General features: G+C 33.2%; 3 protein-coding genes and 1 long non-coding RNA gene across 6 annotated transcripts in view; 2 read left to right on the forward strand and 2 right to left on the reverse strand.

Moving 5' to 3' along the window:
• Positions 1-1026: 1026 nt before the first annotated feature.
• On the reverse strand, positions 1027-9164 carry LOC119071368. The gene is made up of 3 exons (XR_005086635.1): positions 9108-9164; positions 5617-5625; positions 1027-1037 (listed from the first exon to the last, which is right to left on the reverse strand). It is a non-coding gene; the product is annotated as an uncharacterized LOC119071368 (long non-coding RNA).
• LOC119071305 lies at positions 4639-6352 on the forward strand. Its single transcript, XM_037176184.1, has 2 exons — positions 4639-5016; positions 5816-6352. The coding sequence occupies exons 1-2, from the start codon at positions 4843-4845 to the stop codon at positions 6317-6319; spliced, it is 678 nt and encodes a 225-aa protein (XP_037032079.1). The 5' UTR covers positions 4639-4842; the 3' UTR covers positions 6320-6352.
• LOC119071332 (microsomal glutathione S-transferase 1-like) lies at positions 8067-8714 on the reverse strand. The gene is made up of 3 exons (XM_037176217.1): positions 8497-8714; positions 8361-8440; positions 8067-8302 (listed from the first exon to the last, which is right to left on the reverse strand). Exons 1-3 carry the CDS (start codon positions 8620-8622, stop codon positions 8068-8070), a joined length of 441 nt encoding a protein of 146 aa, XP_037032112.1. The 5' UTR covers positions 8623-8714; the 3' UTR covers position 8067.
• A 1223-nt stretch (positions 9165-10387) lies between the features above and the next one.
• Positions 10388-20999, forward strand: part of LOC119071142 (MAP/microtubule affinity-regulating kinase 3-like) — a 77687-nt gene continuing 67075 nt past the window's right edge. For 2 of the 3 annotated variants that reach the window (XM_037175868.1, XM_037175869.1), the window contains exon 1: positions 10389-10930. The gene's annotated coding sequence lies outside the window, so the exon portion shown is untranslated. Of the gene's footprint in view, positions 10931-20999 lie in introns of all 3 variants that reach the window. The other variant, XM_037175867.1, reaches the window with a different exon arrangement.

Raw genomic sequence — 20999 nt, forward strand, 5'->3', positions numbered from 1 at the left:
TATCACGATGAGTAAATGTACCTCGGGCTAAAGCCCTCGGTTACTTTTACTCATCTGGATACGAGATATCACTTTACTTCCCTTGCATAGTAATGTACTATTTCTGAGTTGAAGACGAAGGCCCAAATTTTCTAATTTAAATATGGAAATAATATGGAAATTTAGTTACCAGCAGCTAGCTGCCTTCGTAGGTGTCTTAACCTGTTCTTTGAGAACCGAGGTTACAAAAATGTTCAACAATATTCAAGGGTACATGCAGACAACGACGACAGAAAAAAATGCATAAGCATGGCTAGTGTCTTCCTCTATATCGAAATGAGTGTTAATAGTTATTTATCTACCAAGGTAGGTATGAAGGTATTTTTTCGCACTAGATTTCGGGCCATAATCACCTTTCCAATGCAAAACATGTCCTACATTTTACTCCAAAATTCTTGTGTATACAGAAATTCATTTGAACGATCAAAAAGGCTGCATTATATAATACACATTGCAATATGATGTAAAGAGACGCGTTGAATGAAATCCAGTAGTCAATGCTTAGTATATACGCTTCAACAATACGTTCGGTATAATTGTGTGACTCTATAGCCGAATGGCTATAGTCGCTGCTTTGTGCTCAAAAACCTTTTGGTGTCGGGGGTTCGATTTCTGGTCAATGCAAGATTTTTATTTATAAAAATTTAGCCTTCGTTGAAGGTAATAGGCTCTTTAGCGTGCGAAAAAAAAAGTTGATATCGCACTGCGTGCGAAAAAAAAGTTGATAACGCACTGCGTGCGAAAAAAAGTTCATATTGCGCTGTGTCCGGGAATACAGTGAAATAAATACCTTCAAAACGACATTAAATGGATGCATGGAAAGGTGATGATTATGGACCGGAATTGCGAAAAACTAATGAAAATCCATTACATAATTCGGGATAAAAATGAAAAGTCTCGTTTTCGTGTGTTTATTGACCTCGGCTACGCCTCGGATCAACAAAATTCACACGAAAACTTTACTTTTCATCTTTTTATCCCTAGTCATGGAATATATTCTGTGATTTCCCAAACATATTCTATTGTTTTCACTAGTTATGCAATAAGCCATTTTCGACCCTATCCTAGCGCAATCAATAGAATGTAAACTTACATATTTTGAGACGAATAACTTATAACCAAAAATATAATGGATGTGTGTATGGTATGGTATTCAACCTTAGAATGAGCTCATATAAAAAAAACGTTCCGAGACTGCATTTCTTATGACTAATAAAAATTGCATAGTTCATTGCCTTATTAGAAGAAATGTATTAAATATCCAACAGACAAAAAAATGTTTTCTATTTCATGCAGTCGCCATGAATGGACATATTTATAACAGCACGATGCCAAAGTGGAAAAATAATATTCGTTCTGACTTTGGTTATAATGCTCTTTTTTCCATTTTTTTTCATGTACGTGAAATCCAAGCCATGCCAATTTTAAAAGGTAATTGCACGTCCACCGCTTTTTTTTCTTCTTGTAAAAATGTAAACTGAGTGGTCAAGTCTATATTACCGAACTTGGTGAATGAACTGAGAATGTAAATTAACCATAGCGTATAGCGTATTGCAACTATGTTGTTTCAAAAATAATAATATTAAGCCCAATGTGGAAACTGATTCCCTCATTTTATATTAATTTTTTTTTGTTTTCAAATTTCTTTTAAAAATGATAACCGAAGTGTAATGCATTGCATATTTTTTGCGGCTAATGTTTCGATACGCATTTAATACTGAAATTTATGAACAAAATTCACTTAGCTGGTTTTATCAATGTGATGCGAATAACAACAAAAAATAAACGTTAAGTTGTAAAGCCTACAAAAAAATGCAACAAACGTGATACTGAAAATGGACACGTGTTTCCAAGGACTTCAATGAGATGTAAATATTGTTCGTTCATCATAAAAAAATCTCATTTTTATTAAGTCAATATCCTGAACTCATTACTCGTTTATAATAAAATATTAAAGACGGGGCCGACCAGACATCATTTTCAAAGCACAATAATTAGTTTATTTCGAAACGTACGACCATAATGTTAGCATAGGTCAGCAAACCAATTTCTGATTAATAATCAAATTGCAGACGCAGGGCCGTAGTTGATAATATTGTTCCAAGTTTTTACTGCGGTTGGTAGGGTAGTGTGCAAATTGATAATTATTTTACTGAGTTCCGAGATGGTCACTAAATAATAATGTTGAAAAATTCGTAAAAGTAGTAAAGTTTTCACAAGGATTTTCTTCAACAACTTTCGAAAGTACTTCAATGAGGCAAGTATAACTGTCCGCAGCAGTAGTTGCAAATGTCGTGAAAGGAAAAATTTCCTCAGAATTTTTAGTATAACAATTTTCGCGACTATTTCAACAGGCTTGAATTATTGAAAAATGAACAGTATTAACTACTGCACCACCCAGCTTAAGTACCCCATGTTTCAACTACAAACTACCAGCTAGATCACTTATTATATGTAATTAAAATGAAATAATGCTAATTCGTCTCGCTTCATTAGGCTCACACGATACGGAGTTAGTCAGGTGTCGCAGGAAAATGATATGTGTCGTCTTGGGCAATCATGATTTAATGTTGGGTGAATTAGTCGTTTTTGTTTCGAGGTTTTTCTGTGATCATGATGATAACTTTATCAAATGTTAGCCGATTTCAAAAATTTTTTTTTTTTTTTAGAAAATTTACATTGTATGAGGCTGAGCAAATTTGGTATATCGGTTCAGAGGGTTGGAACAAAATAAACTGCCATTTTCGGAATTTATAGAATCAGTTTCAATTGTAGAGGTTTTATCCTTCTTTCGAGTATTGGTTTTAAAGGGAAAATTAAAAGATAAAAAGAAGCAAAAACATATTTCTGTAAAATGTTTGCTATTTTTGGATTTTGTACCTCTCAAATTATTAGTTCAGATTGCTATAATTTGATACGTTATTTCGTGCGAGTCTCTTTTGCAAACAGTGGCAAAGACTAGCTTGAAACTAATCGGAGAAAATATTATTAAAATTGTCTTAGGTTTACATCATAAGTATTTATTTAGAAAACAAACGATACATGCCGTTCGCCGACGATCATCTGTTGATGTGAATAGGACGTCTCAAGTCATTGTGTTTTTAAATAGTTGGCACCTTATTCTTCTCTCATATTTTGCATGTATCATTTCTTTTCATAATGCCTTGACTTTGGACAATTAACGCTAAAAAAAATGTTCGTGGGAAAACGGAAACTCACTTGTTGCATGCTTTATTTGCCTCGTAGACATGTTGAACTATTTACATAGCTAGGGGCTACATCAATTTATAACACATGTATACGGTTATACTCGGATTATTATGCAATTAAATATGCCATTGTTTGCGAAAATATTCCCACAATTAAAAGAGGAATTTTTATTCTTCAAATGTATCGTTGAACTCTTAAAAAAATATTTTTGTTGTTGTAAATAATATTTTGATTTATTAGTAATTGCATGTGGTACGTGGTTGGTAATGAAGAAGTCGTTTTCCTTCGATTGATCGGTCCCATATGTCGATTGTCGGAGACAGCATTCCACCACGATTAAGTTGAATGAAATACTGTTGCCGATACTATTTCAAAATTGATCTTATAAAAATAAAAAAAAAAAGAATTTATTGGTCTTCATACTCACGTGAGCATCCAATTAAGTACCTGCAACAATTCATTAGTTATAGCTTTGAAAATTGATTTTTTTTGTCACCAATCTTTTGTGGTGAATAATTGCTATTGAGCACGGTACACATTGATCGTTTTATGAAAGCCTATGGACTCTAGGGTAAACATACATGAATGTTGGAAAAAAGAATTATATATCGTGGTATGTTATTGATCTTTTAAATTATTATTTTATGGCGGAGAATTCGTTCAAACGATGCCGATTTTTCTATAGTCGTAGCAGCAACTTGTCTTACTTTGGCCTTGTATCCCAGCAATGATTATTTAGTGTTAAATTGAAGAATTGAGAGGTGACATAAAAATGACTCAAGCAAACAATTAGAAAAATCTGCGACATAGATGTGGCAGATAATTGACTTAGTGAGTGATTTCACAGACCGCATTAAATGTATTGACCCAAAATCCAAACGAATTTCTTCTAGTCGCGTTTGGAAAAGCTTTCTCAAGTATAAGAGAACTAGAAAAGTGATAAATCTAACTCATTCAGTTCGCAAGAATAGACTTTAAGCTACACAATATGTGAAAGACATGATTTCAGTCTATCAAAAATACTAAGAACAGATCAAGTAGTAGATTCAACAACGATTCTAATGTTAAACTTGTCGACTGTAAAAGGTTAAAAAATCATATAATGTATTCAATATGTTAACTTTAACATTATATTACATCAGATCATGATCTGTATACTGATACATCACTTGAAAAGCAAGCATTAAGTAGTAATTCATATAACCATTTCTACTCACATTAGTTATTCAGTATGTGAACTGGTAAACTTATTTCTTCTCTGTTAATTTGGAGGACCCAGAAGCGAAAAAAGAAAAGATTCCCACAACATTCACCAACAGTTACATACGATCCTACAATTTCACATATGTTTTCGTGACATCTATTTTTAGAAAAGATACAGTTCAGAGAGTATAAGAAACACAAATGTGAAAACTGAGATGAATAAAAATTTATTGTTTTTGAGGATCATGGGATGTAATATGGTACGTGTAAAGTGAGTGTTAAATTGAAAATTCAGTCTAGATTCGGATATTGAGTGCTGTGGTTGTTGATTAGAACATTTTATCCGTCAGTGGTTCTTCCATTTAATTTTGAAAATTTGAAATTGTCGTAATGTTTTGTTACTCTGAAATGAAAACAGAAGTGATTTCTAGTGCTGATAGCCGATCGAGCCGAATAACGAAGGATCGCTATAACAAAGTGCGTAAATTGTTGTCGAAGAAACGAGATCACAACGAGATTAACGAGAGTATGATGTACGGGATAAGCCAAATGATGAACCACCTTGTGAGTAAATTAAACTTTTCATTTGCTAGCGACGGCAACGACGCAAAAAATAAGCAATTATCTATAGGAACTGTTGTTTTATACAGGAGAATGTATGTTAAAGCCAACGAAGTAAAAGACTTTCAATTAAACACAGAAAGAAGTGGTTCGATCTGTTGAACAAAAGACGCAGAAGATTTAATGATTATACATATACATGGATGTGTCTGACGTTTTCAAGAAGCTTATTGATAATTTTTATATAGATTTCGTAATTTCTTTCATTTGATTTTTGTTTTTGATCTAAAAGTATTGATCATCTTCCCCTTTTGGCTGTTGTAGTGTTACGCACTTCAATTTCCTCACATGCTGTTAAGTATTCTTTGCGCAATTTTCTAATTTTCAGGCTTATGATCATGGTAAATGATCATACCATTTGAATTCAATTGAGTCGAATATGACTTTCGTAACCTAATATAGTGAACAGACTACAATGTAAAAGAAACCGTCGTCACCTATTACATTGATTTAAAGTATTACAACCAATATTCTTAACCAGTCTAAACCAAACTAATGAAATAAATCGTGAACGTAAACTTTATACACCATTAACCCTCATACATATATGCGCTGAGCTTTATTTTCTCACATAAACAAATGCAGGCAAAATTGTGTGAATCAACATGTGAAGACAGCAATTAAATTTCAATAAATACATTTTCTAAAAATAGAGCGTGAGAACACAAATGCTATTCCGACAGATGGAAACTCGTTAACAAAAATAATTTCGTTTAAAGTGAATTTTCTGTTACATTTTCAGATACCGAAGGGTCGACACTTTGATGACGTAAGATTACTCGAATTCACAGTTGAATATTTGAAACAAAGAGCAGATTTCCAACGAGGCGTGGGTTTTTGTGCAGAGGAAACAAAAGCATTCCTGAAACAACACATTTTCGATAGACGCAAAATGAACATCCTGTTTCAAAAACTAGAGCAGCGAATCGACCTTATCACACAACATCAAACCTCGGATACTATCGACACTTTTCAACAAGAAAGCATCTTCGATCACGTTACCGAATCTTCGACCGGTGTCTTACTTGATTTAAGTATGAAACAAAATCGATTACGAGATGCAACGAGCAATAGTTATATTACCACTACACCTACCATAAACAGCGTGTGCAATAAAATAAAGAAACGGGAAATTTTGGATAAAATTCGACAGAAAATATTGAACAAACGTCGGATGAGCGACAGTAGCCATCAGAAGGTGGAAATAATTCAAAACGAAATTATGTGGAGACCATGGAGATACTAGCAAAAACTATATTATCTTGCTTTTTATGGACTTGTAAAATTACTTTTCATCGGGCAGCAAGGAATGAAGATTTTTAAAAAACAAATAAGGGAATAAAGGAAGGCTGCATATGATGCGATATGAAAATTTTTGTAAAATGCGTACTGTTTAATACAAAATCTTTTACTTCATTTGATTCCTATGATTACCTATGTTACTCAAATGTTTCTATTAGCCATCATAATCCAAATCTTGTCGCTTATTTTCATCATCATTGTCAATAACGGATGAATGAAGTGTGTTTCTAAAAAAAATCTAAAGTTTCAATAAAAATTGTCTCATTTAAGAACACGTCGTCGTTTGATTTTTACAAGATAATGACAACCTGCCTACAGATTAAATGATTCTTTATAACTATAACTAACTTTCTCAAACTCAAAACTTTCTACACCAGCCAGAAGAGCGTAAGGATTAGGATCATTTTCAAAAACTGATGTCAGAGCATATGAATAAAGATGAACTCAAATTATATAACAAAAAATATTGCTGCCAGACTATTTACACCACATCACATTCCGCCAGTTCTTTACTAAGTTAAATGAATTTGACATCGTTTTCGGTATAAGTAATGAAAGGCCCTCCTTCTCCTAGTGTCTTTTTCTCGCATTAGTAATTCGTATACCAAGCTAGTAATACTGCTTTTTACATGAACAGTGATCGCCCAGTAAGCGAGAAAACGACACTATCCATCATTGAATTCGTTACTGCACTTTTTTTTCAAAATAGAAAACAGAGCGAAGATAGTTACAATATGTCAACCATAACAGCTGTGAATAGACAGTCACCACACCATCTATGTACTAACCCCTGAACTGTTCAGAATAAATGCAACGGCGCGATATTCGAAAAATGACAATATTAAGAATCTTGAGGTAGTATGGTTTGTGCGCTCAGTCAAAGCTCAGTGAATGTTTTATTATTTGTATTAAGTTATTACGGGGATGTTCATCAATTATGGAGACAAACAAATTTCTTTTTGCATGTTTTATTCATTTTTATTTCACATGCCGGTGAACAGGGTAGGAACATACGTATCGCTAATTCACTTACGATTTCAATAGAATTTACGCAATGGTGAAATACCTTTCAAATTTTCATACTATCACATTCACCACAATCCTTAAATTCTATAGAAATCTACACACAAATTCACCCGAAACTTGGGTTCCGTATTTTTGTGATCCGCTGAAGCTTCGAATTACCATCAGTGTTTATATACTTTGGTAGGAAGTTGGAAAAGCTTTCACGCTAATAGGTACTTCATGAACAAAATCGTAAAAGAAAGGAAGTTACATTGAGAGCACATCATGTATAGCGTTTATTTCAAAATGTTAAATAAATTGTCAAAACTTAAAGGTGCTTTGAGTGTTTAAGAAGTGAAATCGAGAGTAACAAATTGGTGTCGTGTCGGTGCAATACCATCTCTAGCAACCAAACTACATTCATTAAGGTGGTAAAAATGTAACGTAGCCTTAGCATTTTACATGTAAAATTAGAAACTAGTCAACAGTGTTTGATTCTATGAACAAAGGAATAAGGCGATATTTCGACAGTGTCAAAACGAAGTTTGTTTGCTAGAGAGGGTATTGGTCGGTGTCAAGCTGAGCATAACACTTAAAAATCTATTTTGACAATTAACCGCGAACCCTTTGGCAAATGTTTTCTTTTTCACTTTCCTCAAACACCTTACACAGAAAACTTCGTTAGACTTAATAAAAATAACAAAGCACAGTGATTGCCATGTACAAAGAGATGCCTAGAGGAACCATGAAAGCAATGCCTCTTGATGGTGACGATCTAAGGTACAGCACGGTGTGAACTATTCGACTTATTGCCGTTATTTTAAACAGTAAGTTTGCAAGTACCTCCGAGGGTTGAGTTAATACATACAAAAATCCAATTATTGCAAAGGGAAGGATATTCTCAAGATCGTTGAGATGAGCTCTAAATTTTATGATAAATATTTCAAAATAATTCAATAAAAAATTCTGAGTGTCATTACCTTCGAACTCGTTCTACATCGTCATTATCAAATTTGACGGTGCCCCCAGCTCGTTTTGCGTCTTCCGCATTAGCGAAAATCTAAAAAAAAAACATTTTTTAATCTGATTATATCATGCACAATAATGATAAATTACCTTAGACTTGAATCTCTGTCGGCCAGTAAGTGGAGCCATTGCTAGAGTTTTGATAACTAGGATGGCCATCCAAAATGCATAGTCCCGAAAGACGGCATTATCGTAGTTTATTAGGTCCAAAGACATACTTAATTTCAAGTAATTTTGTTTTTGTTATCTACCTTCAACTAGTTGGTTCAACTGATTAGTAGCAACGCACAGGTAATTTAATATAATGTGACACAATTTCAGTAAAACGTTTTAATAAAATGTTAAAATGTTATCATAGGTACTTATCTTGATGAGGTTGCGATAAAACAAAAAAGTAAAATTTGATTAAATTAGATGGAAGTTGCAGGCACGACTTTATTAAAAGAATAATTTATTGAGGTTTTTGTTATGTTTTTGGAGATTAAATAATTATAGATGAAAGGTTGAAAAGACGATTTCTTGTGCGAAGTTTGAATTTATGTGCGACGAGGTCAATACGTTAACCAATAGTACAAATACAAAACGTATCATCAAAAGGACTTCAGTATAAAACGATTATGTAAGGAAATAATTATGTTATCTGTTAACGATTGAAATATACAATGCGTATTAATGAATTTAAAAAAAATGTTATGAGACACTGGTGACACACCACTTTCCATACCTAAAAACTCAACACACCGTACAAATTCGATTTTAATGAATTTCTTTGAATGGAAGTGGTATTTTCCCGCGTATCTAAAAAAAGGGTATTTCTCGGGAATTTAAAAAAACATTCCGCATCTGTGCAAGGCTGTATTCTTTGGGGAGGTCACGCAGATGCAGATACGCGGGTTACACGCCACGTTTTAAACAAAAAATTCACCAGGCCCTACAAATTTTGGTGAATTTGTGTGTATGGAAAAGGTGTGTTCGCGCGTATCTAATAAAATGGCGATCTGTGTGACCTAAATTCAATTTTGGTGAATTTGTTTGTATGGAAAAGATGTGTTCCCGCGTATCTAATAAAATGGTTGCTAGGAAACTCGCGCCGCGTCATTCACAATGATTCACATTTTGACACATTTTGTATAAGGAAGATGTCACTTTGTGAATTATTGTGAATGACGCGGCGCGAGATTCCTTAACACCAATAAAATGGCGATCTGTGTGACTTAAATTCAATTTTGGTGAATTTGTTTGTATGGAAAAGGTGTGTTCCCGCGTATCTAATAAAATGGGGATCTGCGTGGCCTCCCCAAAGTATACTGCCTTTCGTCTGTGAGGTTAGCCAATGAATATAAAGGTATGGTCTAATGTCACCGCGGGGACTTAGCGATTTTAAGAACGGATTCTAACTTACTCATTTTCATATTATTTTGACCAAAATAATGGGTGCGTTCAAGCTAAATCGACCGATTTTGAAGAATCGGCCATGCCTGGTTTGTACATTCATTGGTGAGGTACGCTGCAATTAGTTAGCACACAAAGTAGTCAAAGTGACCTAGGTACTGTCATTAGTTTCGTCAACTGAAGAGAATGTCCTATTGTTTTGTATAAAAGTCATGCGATTGGGATAACCTCCACAGCCCTCGCCTTATTTTTATGGGGTATTATTTTTTGGTTACTAATCTGTTTTGAGCCGGAAGATTTGTTTTTAATAATTCAAATCGAGAATAGAATTTAACGATACAAAATTCCACTCTTTTTAAAGATTGCTCATGGTTGAGATAAAATATAAACCAAAGCTATCATCTTCCCGCCTAATTTACGTAACTTCCACCGTAAACTATTCCATAAAATTGATGAAAATGTAGTAGAACTTTCAGTGATAAAAACGCCATCTATCAATTCATTTAAGAATGACAACAAAAGTGAGTGCGATTCATTCCGCAAGTTTTGCAATTTTTCCCTTTTGCTTTTTAATTCTAAAATAATAATTAAAATTGCATTTGGTTATTACATTCCAACATAAATTCTCTAAATAATTATTGGAATACCATACGGAAACAATAAGGCATCATTTGTAGAAGCCCAAGACATTGGAAAGTACAGCTCGGAGACGGATTCTAGAAATTTGACACATTCAATTATGATGTAGACGGATTCTGCATACACAATGAGCCACTAACTAAAACCGACAGCCATTTTATTCGATTTGTTTCGTGGAAGAAGGAATAACTTTTTGAATATGGATTTTGTATGAAAACTGTGGCTAAAAAATATCCATTTCATTTATCCGAATGGATAGTTTTATTAATATAAAGTCTGTGCCAATGGAATAAATAAATTGAGTGTGTTTTGTGTGAGAATAAAAAACATAAAAGAAAATATTGGGAGTGAGCAGAAACGTAGAAAAAAAAAAGTGTTTGTGTGCCCCTTGGAAAACCGAACGTGTGAAATTTGTACAGAATTCTATTGGAAGGATTCTGCAGCAGGATTAGAAATTTATTATTACATTCAGCCATTGGAAACGCGAATGAAGGTAATTTTTGTTTTTATGAAAAGAATTTTTTAACCCACAGGGCTTTTATCTTTGCCCAAATATCGATTTTACGAAATGACTTCTGGTATATAGACAAAAAATTAGACTGATTTTTTTCGTGCTCTTAATAATAAATTCGGATTGACTTGTGGCTGCCGTTTTAGATTATTCGACATTATAAAAATTAAATGGAATTTGGCAGGTGTTATGTGATGTATATATACTAAAAAATCTTCTTTTTTTCCTACTAAAATTTATTTTCTAACTTTTTTTAAAGGCCCGTGCACTCGGCTATTTGTAAATAAATTTTATTTTATAAATATGACGTCGATTTTACACCGTGTGGTGTTCTAAAATTATAACTTCTACCGAAAAACTAAAAGCACAAGGCGCTGCTCTTCATTTCATTTTATTGCTTGTTCTGCAAAATCTCTTCGTCATTAAATTTTTTTTTTCTCTGTTTCAATCTGCACACAACGCATTATTACGTGATTTTATGTTATTCATTTTATAATTACTGTGAAAGCACATAATATTCATACCTATGGGATGAGTCTACACAACAAAAAGTGTATCCACTTAAAGAGAATGCACTAAAACAAAAAAAAAACCGATGTAATTGTTTACAAAGATTCAATTCTTATCTTCAAATGCGACCTCAACGTATGTGTATGTTTCAACGATATTATATTGTACAGCTAGCTATATATGCCAGGTTAATTCTTAACGATTGTTGCAGATGAATGGTATGTAACTTCGTGTTACAACAGCTATAACAACGACCGCAAAACCATTATACAATTAATTTTGATGATGTCTGTCTTTGTCTTTATTAAATAGATGTTAAGGTGATGATATTGTCTGATCGACACAATGTAAATTAAAAATGTTTTTTTCTTCTCTTCTACTAAGTTCGATATTATTTGTGACGAAGGTCAACGAACTGAGTCTACTATACATTTTGCTTATTTTATTGTTTCGCTGATTGTTATCCCATCAGCTTTGGATACATAGCATAATGTATGCGACCGATGTTCGAATGAAATGGTGGTTATAAATGTTCTCAACGCCATTACCCTCCGCGGGGGTATAGCTTAAATATATTTTGAGAATGCAGCTAAATGTATATACAGTTCACTCCTACGTTAAAAACAAAGCTTCATTGAAGATCTGAAATTGTGGACTGTTGTCGTTTCAGCATTAATTCAATATCCATGATAAGAACTCGTTTTGACTCATAACAAGAACGAAAGGAAATAAACCGACCACACGAAAGCTCCACAAATAATTTCATTACTTTCATTCGCAGCAAACATTTTATTTATCCGACACCATAATTGCTTATAGAAGCTAAGCGAACAACCCAACCCTTTCGAAACGTGCAATTTACTCGAAGCCGAAACCAATCAAACTCATTGTCATCTCTCATCAAATTAGTGGTCCGAAGTCTCTAGGGGTGGAATTGGAGCTGACGTGTTATTCGAAATGATTTCATATTTTGCGTTGAGCATGAATAAACCGACTTCGTACAATGTGACATTACAACAGATTGACATTGGCGTATTGGTAAAAAGAGAATGAAATTTTCTCAAAAAAAAACATGGGCTGAACATCATCTTCAACACCTGGTTTTCTTCAGTTGATGAAAGTTTTTTTTTTTTTGCTCACTTGCATGCCAACAAGAGACAATGTTTTTGACAATCGAACAAATTCAATTGTATTTCTGTCATCAGTTTCAGTATTCCATAGAAAATTTGTCGTTGTCGCATAAAACACTCTGACGTCCTGTGCAGGGAAATCAAGCATTTCATTCTGTTATTCGTAAATGTTTTTTTGTTTCCTTGTTTCCAAGACTTTCAAGATGACAAATAGTACTAGTATGTACAATACAATCACAATTAGTCACAATGTAAATGTGATTAAAGAATTTCCAAAGTTTTCAATAGAACTAATAATCAGTTGGCTGATACGACGCTTATATTAAAGAACATATGAAATCATACAGACAGAACGGAACTTTGTGCAGGCCGTATTTACGATTAGCTGATAAGTGTGTTTACAGAAAAATTAACAAGAGCAAACAAGCGCAAAACCGTATACTGTAATAACGATCTGTTGTTTTATCATTATTATTCATTTCTTGCATTTTAAAATTAATTTTTGAATCGCAATTCATGCTGGATGTTTATTACTTATATCAATCAATCGATTTAAATTAATTTCAGGCAGCTAACAACATACCAAGGACGTCCAATGATAATTTACTTATTCGCTTTTTTCAGACTTTGTTATGTTCATTCGACTATCTTAATCTGATGACACGAAACCTATCCAATGTCCCAAACCCCCATAAACGAAATTCCATTGTTTTTCCGGGAAAATCCATAATTAGAGCTCGATTGTTGATAATTGAATTAACTTTCATGCAGTGTGTAGATTCAATTTCCTTTGGTTCAAGCTTGATAAAATCTTCTTTTGTTATTTTTCCATTCAAAAATTAAATTAAAATTCCTGCAAATGAAACATTACAATTAACGAGACAATTATAACGCGTTGCCAAATTTGAATTTTGTAACAGACATTCTGTCCTCCAAAATGTTAATTTTTTTTCGTGTTTTCAATGATAATATTTGAAGGACGTGTTATTTACGCGAGCATTCATTCACATTCAGAGTTTTTTTTGTAAGTGATTAATTATCGATCTCTCTGCTGATGTCACATACGAAAATGAAATTTCTTGCGGAGATTGAACCAAACTATTTATTTTAGTGTTCCAGTTCGGAGAAAATCAATCAAAAATTTTGTTTGTTTGCTTCCGATACGATTTGTCCTTTTCACCATTTGTAACAGATGTTCCAAGATTAATTTTACTTTTGTTGCACGGTGTTCATGTTTAGTCCAACACCAGTATGCTACACATCATTTTGAGGCTCTGAATCTTATTCACGTCCGAAACAGGTTTCATTATGTTCAACCAATACCCTTTCGTTTCAGAAACGTAGAGCGTATCGCGTTGTAATATTTCCATCTTTTTATCAACCAATGAAATGGTTTTAGCATACATCAATTAGAGAATTTCCTTCAGAGCTCATCATATTTGTTATCGGCCGTCAGATGACTGGGCAGTTTCCATTAGCTTAACTTCATCAAACTGCTGTTGATGCTTGAAACAAAAACTTTTGGTTTTTAATGCAAATCGACTTGGAATCAGATTTCAAAACATGCAGACCTGCAATCACCAGTTCATAACGCATTAATTATTGCTAAATCATGGACGTAGTGTCTGTAATTAATTAATGAAGCTTGCACGACACCTAATATTAGTTTCATTTTCGATCTACTTTCTCTTGCATGGAAGTATGAAAAAAGCACACACAAGTTGTACGTTGGAAAAATTACAGTCTCGGTAATTTTAATATGAAATTACATCAATTGCAGAACTTGTTAATAAACGTGTAACGCCAAAATGTCTATCACCTCGATCGACCAAGCTGAATTACATCCAAGGAAGTAGAAGAAACCAATTAAAAATACATAAAAACGTACAAAACAACCAACAGTGTCATGGTTAACATTTAACAGTAAACTCGCAGAAAATGATTTCAAGTTGTTCAGTGTGGAGAGATAAAGTTAATCGTTCGATGGAATAGAAGTTTATTAGTATTTTTTTATACGTTCGCCTGTGTGTATATAATAAACATCGACAACAAACTGACTCTACACAGTTAATACAATTTTTTTGCTCGAAAATATTACACACAACACACATTTTTTACAATAGTATTACGGCTAGTGCTTTAAGTCGAACAGAACGACCTTTGCATGCCGCCATTGGTTTTCTCCTCTTTTTTGCTGTCGTATTTCAACTTTACTTATTGTGTGGATTTGTTGCTTTTTTACGTTGCCTTTACATAAAACTGGTTCATGAATCATCGTGGATCTGATAGATCTGTGCAAAAAAAAAAGTTGAATTTTTATGTTAGAAAAGAGAAAAAAAAGTTAGCAAACGAAGCGAATTACACGGTTTGCGAAAAAAAACCATTTCTTTTTTGTTTGCTTTATTTGATATCGCAATCATATCCATTGTTAATTCGCGGTTCTCTTAATACCAACATTCCGACCATTTTAAAAGTTGTACATTTTCCACGCTCTATCGATTTTTTTTTTTTGTCTGTTTTAAGGAATGTGTGCACAGTGTATCCGAGTCAGATGTTATGTAGATTCTATGAACACAATTTTATTTGTCGCAGCTTTTCAACGACTTCATTTGTGGATAAAAAAAAAAATTGATGTCAATATTTGAATTGAAACGATAAGCACTTTATTTGGATATTAAACACATAATCTCAGAAATAAATAATGGTTTTCGCTGATAAATATTTTCACAGTCAAAACAAAATGATTGTAAGCGCCCGCTAGGTATAACACAAATTATGAAACATTAATGCTATTAATGGGATGTACTAGTTTAATGTTCCGTTTTTTTATACATCTTTTTATCAAAATATTTGTTCAACCACGGCAACAACATTAATAATCGTTCGTTGGATCTGTGTGGTTAATTTGTAGTATCAACATTGACTTAGTCCACCCTTGGCTAACATTGTATCCGATTTAGTTTGGGTGATATAAAACGTTCAGTGGACACCACGTCCAATAATTTGCTATTCGCGCATCGTGATAAAACTTATAAATCTATTACTTCGTTTGATGAACATATATATCACATAATGTTTAGACGAAATCTATTACTTCACTAGTTTTTTAGATACAGTCTGCTATATAAGGCGGCATTAGCCTGAGTTTATTACTTAATTTGGTCGTCGGTGTCGATAATAGATGACCGGCTGCGTCTAAATAGATAGCAGATGAATGATGTACCGAACGATGTATTTGATTGAGAGAAGACTATCCAATATTCAATCTCAATTTAAATTTTTCTTACAATTTTGCCATTTCGGTTCAATACAAACTAAGTATATCATCGAGATGCGCTGTTTACCCCAGCCGCAAGCAGGGCTTATTATATGGAATTTTGATTTTGAAAAATTCCTGGAAATAGGTCTGGCCATGAGGCAGCGCCAATAAATGAACGATACATAGGTTTCATTTCGATAAATCCAACTAAGGAAATGTATCTTCTGACTAGATCATTTGACGTTTACTCTATATCCCGAAGCACATTCTGTTTATGATACTTCATGCTAACATTATTTTCATTGGCTATCAGCGTTTATGTATCTAATCAATTCTTTGGTTAACGCACTGACGCAGAAAAGGTTCAACTAAACGATCCTACCGCAACATATTGCTAAAGTTTTAGAGTTACGTATATTTCCACCGCCCATTCCCTCGAAACAATTAATTTGACAAAGCACGTACATGCTCGCTCACACATAAACTCAATTCACTTCAGCACACATTCCTTTTTCTGTTACCATTGAAAATTTCCAGCTTATAGAACAGCCGGAAATTTTCGTATAAAATCGATATTAGTGGAGTCATTGGTTTCTGTTATAATGCCTTTTTTTTCATCGTCTTCCTCTCCCTCAAACAATGAAAATTTTGTAGCGGTCTTTCCGTTCGCATTATTGAACGTCTAACGACGTCGAACTGGGAATTGGGTTACATCCTCGAAAGAAAATTGCATATTACAAAAGTTCGAGACAGAGTGCTTCGTTGATTTGTTGCTTTCGCTTAATTACATTGAAAGCATCACGGAAGAAAAATCGATTTTTCGTTTCATTGAAACTGTTGATGGTTCGGGAAAAGTTTTCTTCGACAAAAAAACACACGGTAACTATTACCATACCTAATTACACAGTCTTATGCTTTGTACATAACAAAATTATAAGGTAACCTTAATAAGGTTATACCAACACAGAATACCGTCAGGTAGTTGTTACAATCTCGGACAAAACTTTTTTTTTGCATGACAAAGTAATATTTAGTTAAAATAAACGGATATTTTTGGAATTCTAATCGAATTAGGACATAAAACGACGAAAAAACCTCTAATCACATGAGGTGTGCTGTATTATAGTAAGATGACAGATTAAATCGATTATACAAACAATTAGCCAAATCACGCGAACTATCGTGGATTGGATATTTTGTGAACAAAATCTGTTTTATTGCCATAAATTAACATGTTCGAATCGAATATTCTGTCTTCAAAATGCTACGATTTACTACCCAGCTTATGAATATGGAGCCTCTAGATCAATTTATATTTTGTCGAACTATTTCAATATTGATTGGCATTAGATTGCTTTGGATAAAGCTTTGGTAAAGCGACTGCCTCTTTAATTGCACATTTGCTTCAGTTTTATTGCCATTACACCCTTGATGATACTGTGAAAAATACAGCAAAAACAATTCTCATTACTTTCGTGGATTCGTAATGAGCACTCGGAAGTGTTTTGCAACGATCGTTCAACACTGCTAGTACACGCGAAAAATGATAATGAATCTTTGCACGCATTCAACTAGAAATGAATGAAAGTTTGCCGAATGGCCCTAAATTAAAAATTAACGAAAAGTGTACAATAGGTCGTTAGCATTTGTTCTCGTTTTTTTTTCTCTCAAACTCTTAATTGAAGTTGAATTTTCATTGTGTTCTAGTTCTTTTCAAATGCCATACGAAAACATAAAACCGAAATCCTTTATTAAACACTGCTAACGCGTACATAGCGTAAACACACTGTAATTGATGTTATAATAATACAACCTGCGAAAGCCACGAAACTAATTATTCGTACCGGTGCCGCTATTTTTGTGCACACAAATATAATGGCTTGTGTGTGGTACGAGTACACATACTAATGGTTAAAGTATACACCAAAAAGAAAAATTTACATTCAGTCGTTTCGTACATTTGCCATTCGCTCGTGTTCCGTAACGTAATATACGTCAATATTCGCGCAGTAGAAGTATTATTTTTATTCACATCACCAGTCAAATTACATTCTACATTAAATGTGTTCAGCCCATCGCGTCAACAAAAATTTCATTTCTGCAAACAAAAAATTATTTCTACGAACATTACATTCACAAAATACCAATACCATATGAATTGGATGGGTGCGTGCTAATATGTCTTACATATTGAAATAACGATGTGCAATCGAAATATGTAAACTTTTTTTTTCTGTATTTTGATTTACAATATCAGGAAGAACCGAAATAAGTCATGCAGTTAGTGAATGAAGATTGTACGATTTTGCACAAATTGAGTAATTATTTCAAATATTGTTGCTGTTTAGCTCTACGTTTTTCTTAGATATAGAAACGGAAAGCGGACTATAACCATTAAATCTGTTACTTCTTTTGCTAAAAGTACTTCCCACTTCCCAGTGTTGGAAACTAAGATTTTTTTTGACTTAATTAGTTTTAATTTACCAATTTGCTGCATAAACCGACACATGCTATAATTGCGCTAATTGGATATTTTTGCCATGTTTATCGATAACAAATGACTAGCCGTTTCTAATAAATTCATAACGAAGGTTATGGTACAATAAAGTTAAAATGGCAGTGGTAAATATTTCAACACTGTAAATTCATCGAAATAACTCATCGGTCCAAATTCTGAAATTACCATTTTTAATTGTGTTATTTCGATAATGTAATTGAATACGTTGTCTGCAACGGTTGTGTTATAGAGCTTTTAAAATATAAAAATGTGACACACAGTGTCAGCATGAAATCTCAAATCTATTTTTAATAAATTCAATTTTTTTCCCGAAACAAAATCGATAAATTCGTCATTTATTTCCCAATGCCCACTCAATGCATTTTCTTGTTCTCCTACATTATTTTATGCACAGTCAAAATAACTCTTTAATGTAACATGTAGGATGGAAAACGACGCAGTCAGTAAAATAACTCAATTTCCTCACATCAAAGGATTCTTGATTTTGTAGGAGAATACGAACCAATTTGTTTCTAACACTCAATTTAACTTTTATTTAAATTTTAACTCAAAACTTTTATGATGGCTTAAATCCTTCCAAATTGTCTGCAGTGCAGCCCAAGGTTGTATACAATTAGGGTACATTGTTGTGTGTAATAATATTGTTGAATCCGTTTTCTTTTAATATTCAGTTGAATTCATAAGGGGACTCAGTCTTACCTGGTTTCGTATATATGGTTATTGTCAGTAATAAATGTGTAGGAATACGTACCAGCTGGTGCAAGCAAACTAAGACAAAAAAAAATTTGAATGCCGGTAACTCTCAACAACAACATAACATTATCATAGCCTACAATGTAGCCGTCAACTGTCGACTTTATCTACAAATCAAATTCTAGGAAAAGTTCCGATTGTTACATCAACTCACAGTTATATTTATCCAGAGTTATTGCTTCATAAAAATAACAAAATAAAAAATCTGTGACGAAAACAAAGTGGAATCACACAAATATTTATTAGTGAGTGTGTGGTTGTAGAAGGTCATAACTTATAAAAGGGATGGTGTTCGAGGAGTGGATAAGCTGCTTACTAAAATTAGTTTTATGTAAATGATGTTTGGGTAATGGGTTTGTTTACATCTTGTTTTTGTTTTGGTGCGAGATCATAAAAATATGATGTTCGAGACCTCTAGCAAATATATTTCATTTAACATTTATGTCATCTTTCGTTATCTTTAAAGTATTTATCAGGTAATATGCAACAATCGACAATAACACGAACGTTTCTGAATGCGCCTGCTTAATAAAACAATGGCAATTAAATATTATTGCTGTTGCTATATTATCCAACAATCATTATTATTTCGATTATTTAGAGCATGACATCTATCTGTTGGCTAGTATTTCCTTTGTTTTTTTTTTTTTCTTCTTTATCTTGTAAATGGAATGAATTAACTGACTAAGATGACAGACAGATATACTCACACCCTCCAATAAAAATGTATTTATTATCAGTCAATCGAAAGGATTCGCTAGAACTTAACAATTTTCTACTAATAATTGAGCATTTTGTTGGAAAGAAAAATTTGTACCTTCGATGGTTTCTTTTTATCTCTCGATACTGCCACCCGTAACACAGCCTGACCTTTATCGATCCGACAAACAGTCCCAAAATATCAGGCCGAATAACACGAAAACTTTCTATAAAGTTACAAATCAATTTATTTATGCAAAAGATATTCTCAGAGCTAAGTAAATATTTCAGACAGCATTGAAAAGACAAAATATTTATTCACAACTGATGTATGTATGCTAGCATAATAAATAAAACTTACAGTAAGATACCAAATACTGTATAATACGTGCATATCTATCTGGAACCTTTTACGAAAGGTATAGAGGAGCATTATATAGCACCAAGTCGGTAAATTTGAACAGCTGAAATTCAGGTCAAGTCGTTTGTATGCTCGATGGGAAAAACATTAAACTTCTGGATAAACTATGTATGAATGATAAAACAAAATTTTCGAATTATTTTGTTTTTCTTTCTTGATATGGGCGGTGGTGGTGGTGTGATGGCCCCTAAATGCATGTGGAATGGTTTTCGCTATAAATTGTGACCTGAAATTCATTATTGAGATACGGTTCGGTTTTTTGCTTGTTGTTTTATTTGCAAGTTAGTTGTGTGAGCATTGTACATGTACATGTTCTGTTAACAGAATGGAATAACTGGACGGTTTTTCTATGTTGTATTGAAATGATTTTATAGCTAAAGGACACCGCCTAAAGCCTATCTTTGTTAAACTATTAATTTTCAAAAAGGTCATTGTGGTTAGGTTAACTTTATCTCCTACATTTTATTTTGTCATAAAATATTGTTTGTTCACAAAACTATTTTGTTTACAACATTGATTGAAATTATCTTCGGCTGCTAGTTATATTGAGATTGGCTGAATGATGTCTTATTTCCGAATTGAAATAATCATTCGTTCGGCCTATGAAATAAACATTTTTCTGTTCTGTATCGCAATCGTAACTATGTTTAACTTGATTAGATTAACTAGTTTTGAATATTAACTAGTCTACAGAGTATCCAATTGAGATGATGAATTCATCTTCCATCCCGACAACTCCTGATTCTAATACAGGTTTCAAC

Source organism: Bradysia coprophila (assembly GCF_014529535.1).
Source record: "Bradysia coprophila strain Holo2 chromosome IV unlocalized genomic scaffold, BU_Bcop_v1 contig_144, whole genome shotgun sequence".
NCBI lineage: Eukaryota > Metazoa > Arthropoda > Insecta > Diptera > Sciaridae > Bradysia > Bradysia coprophila.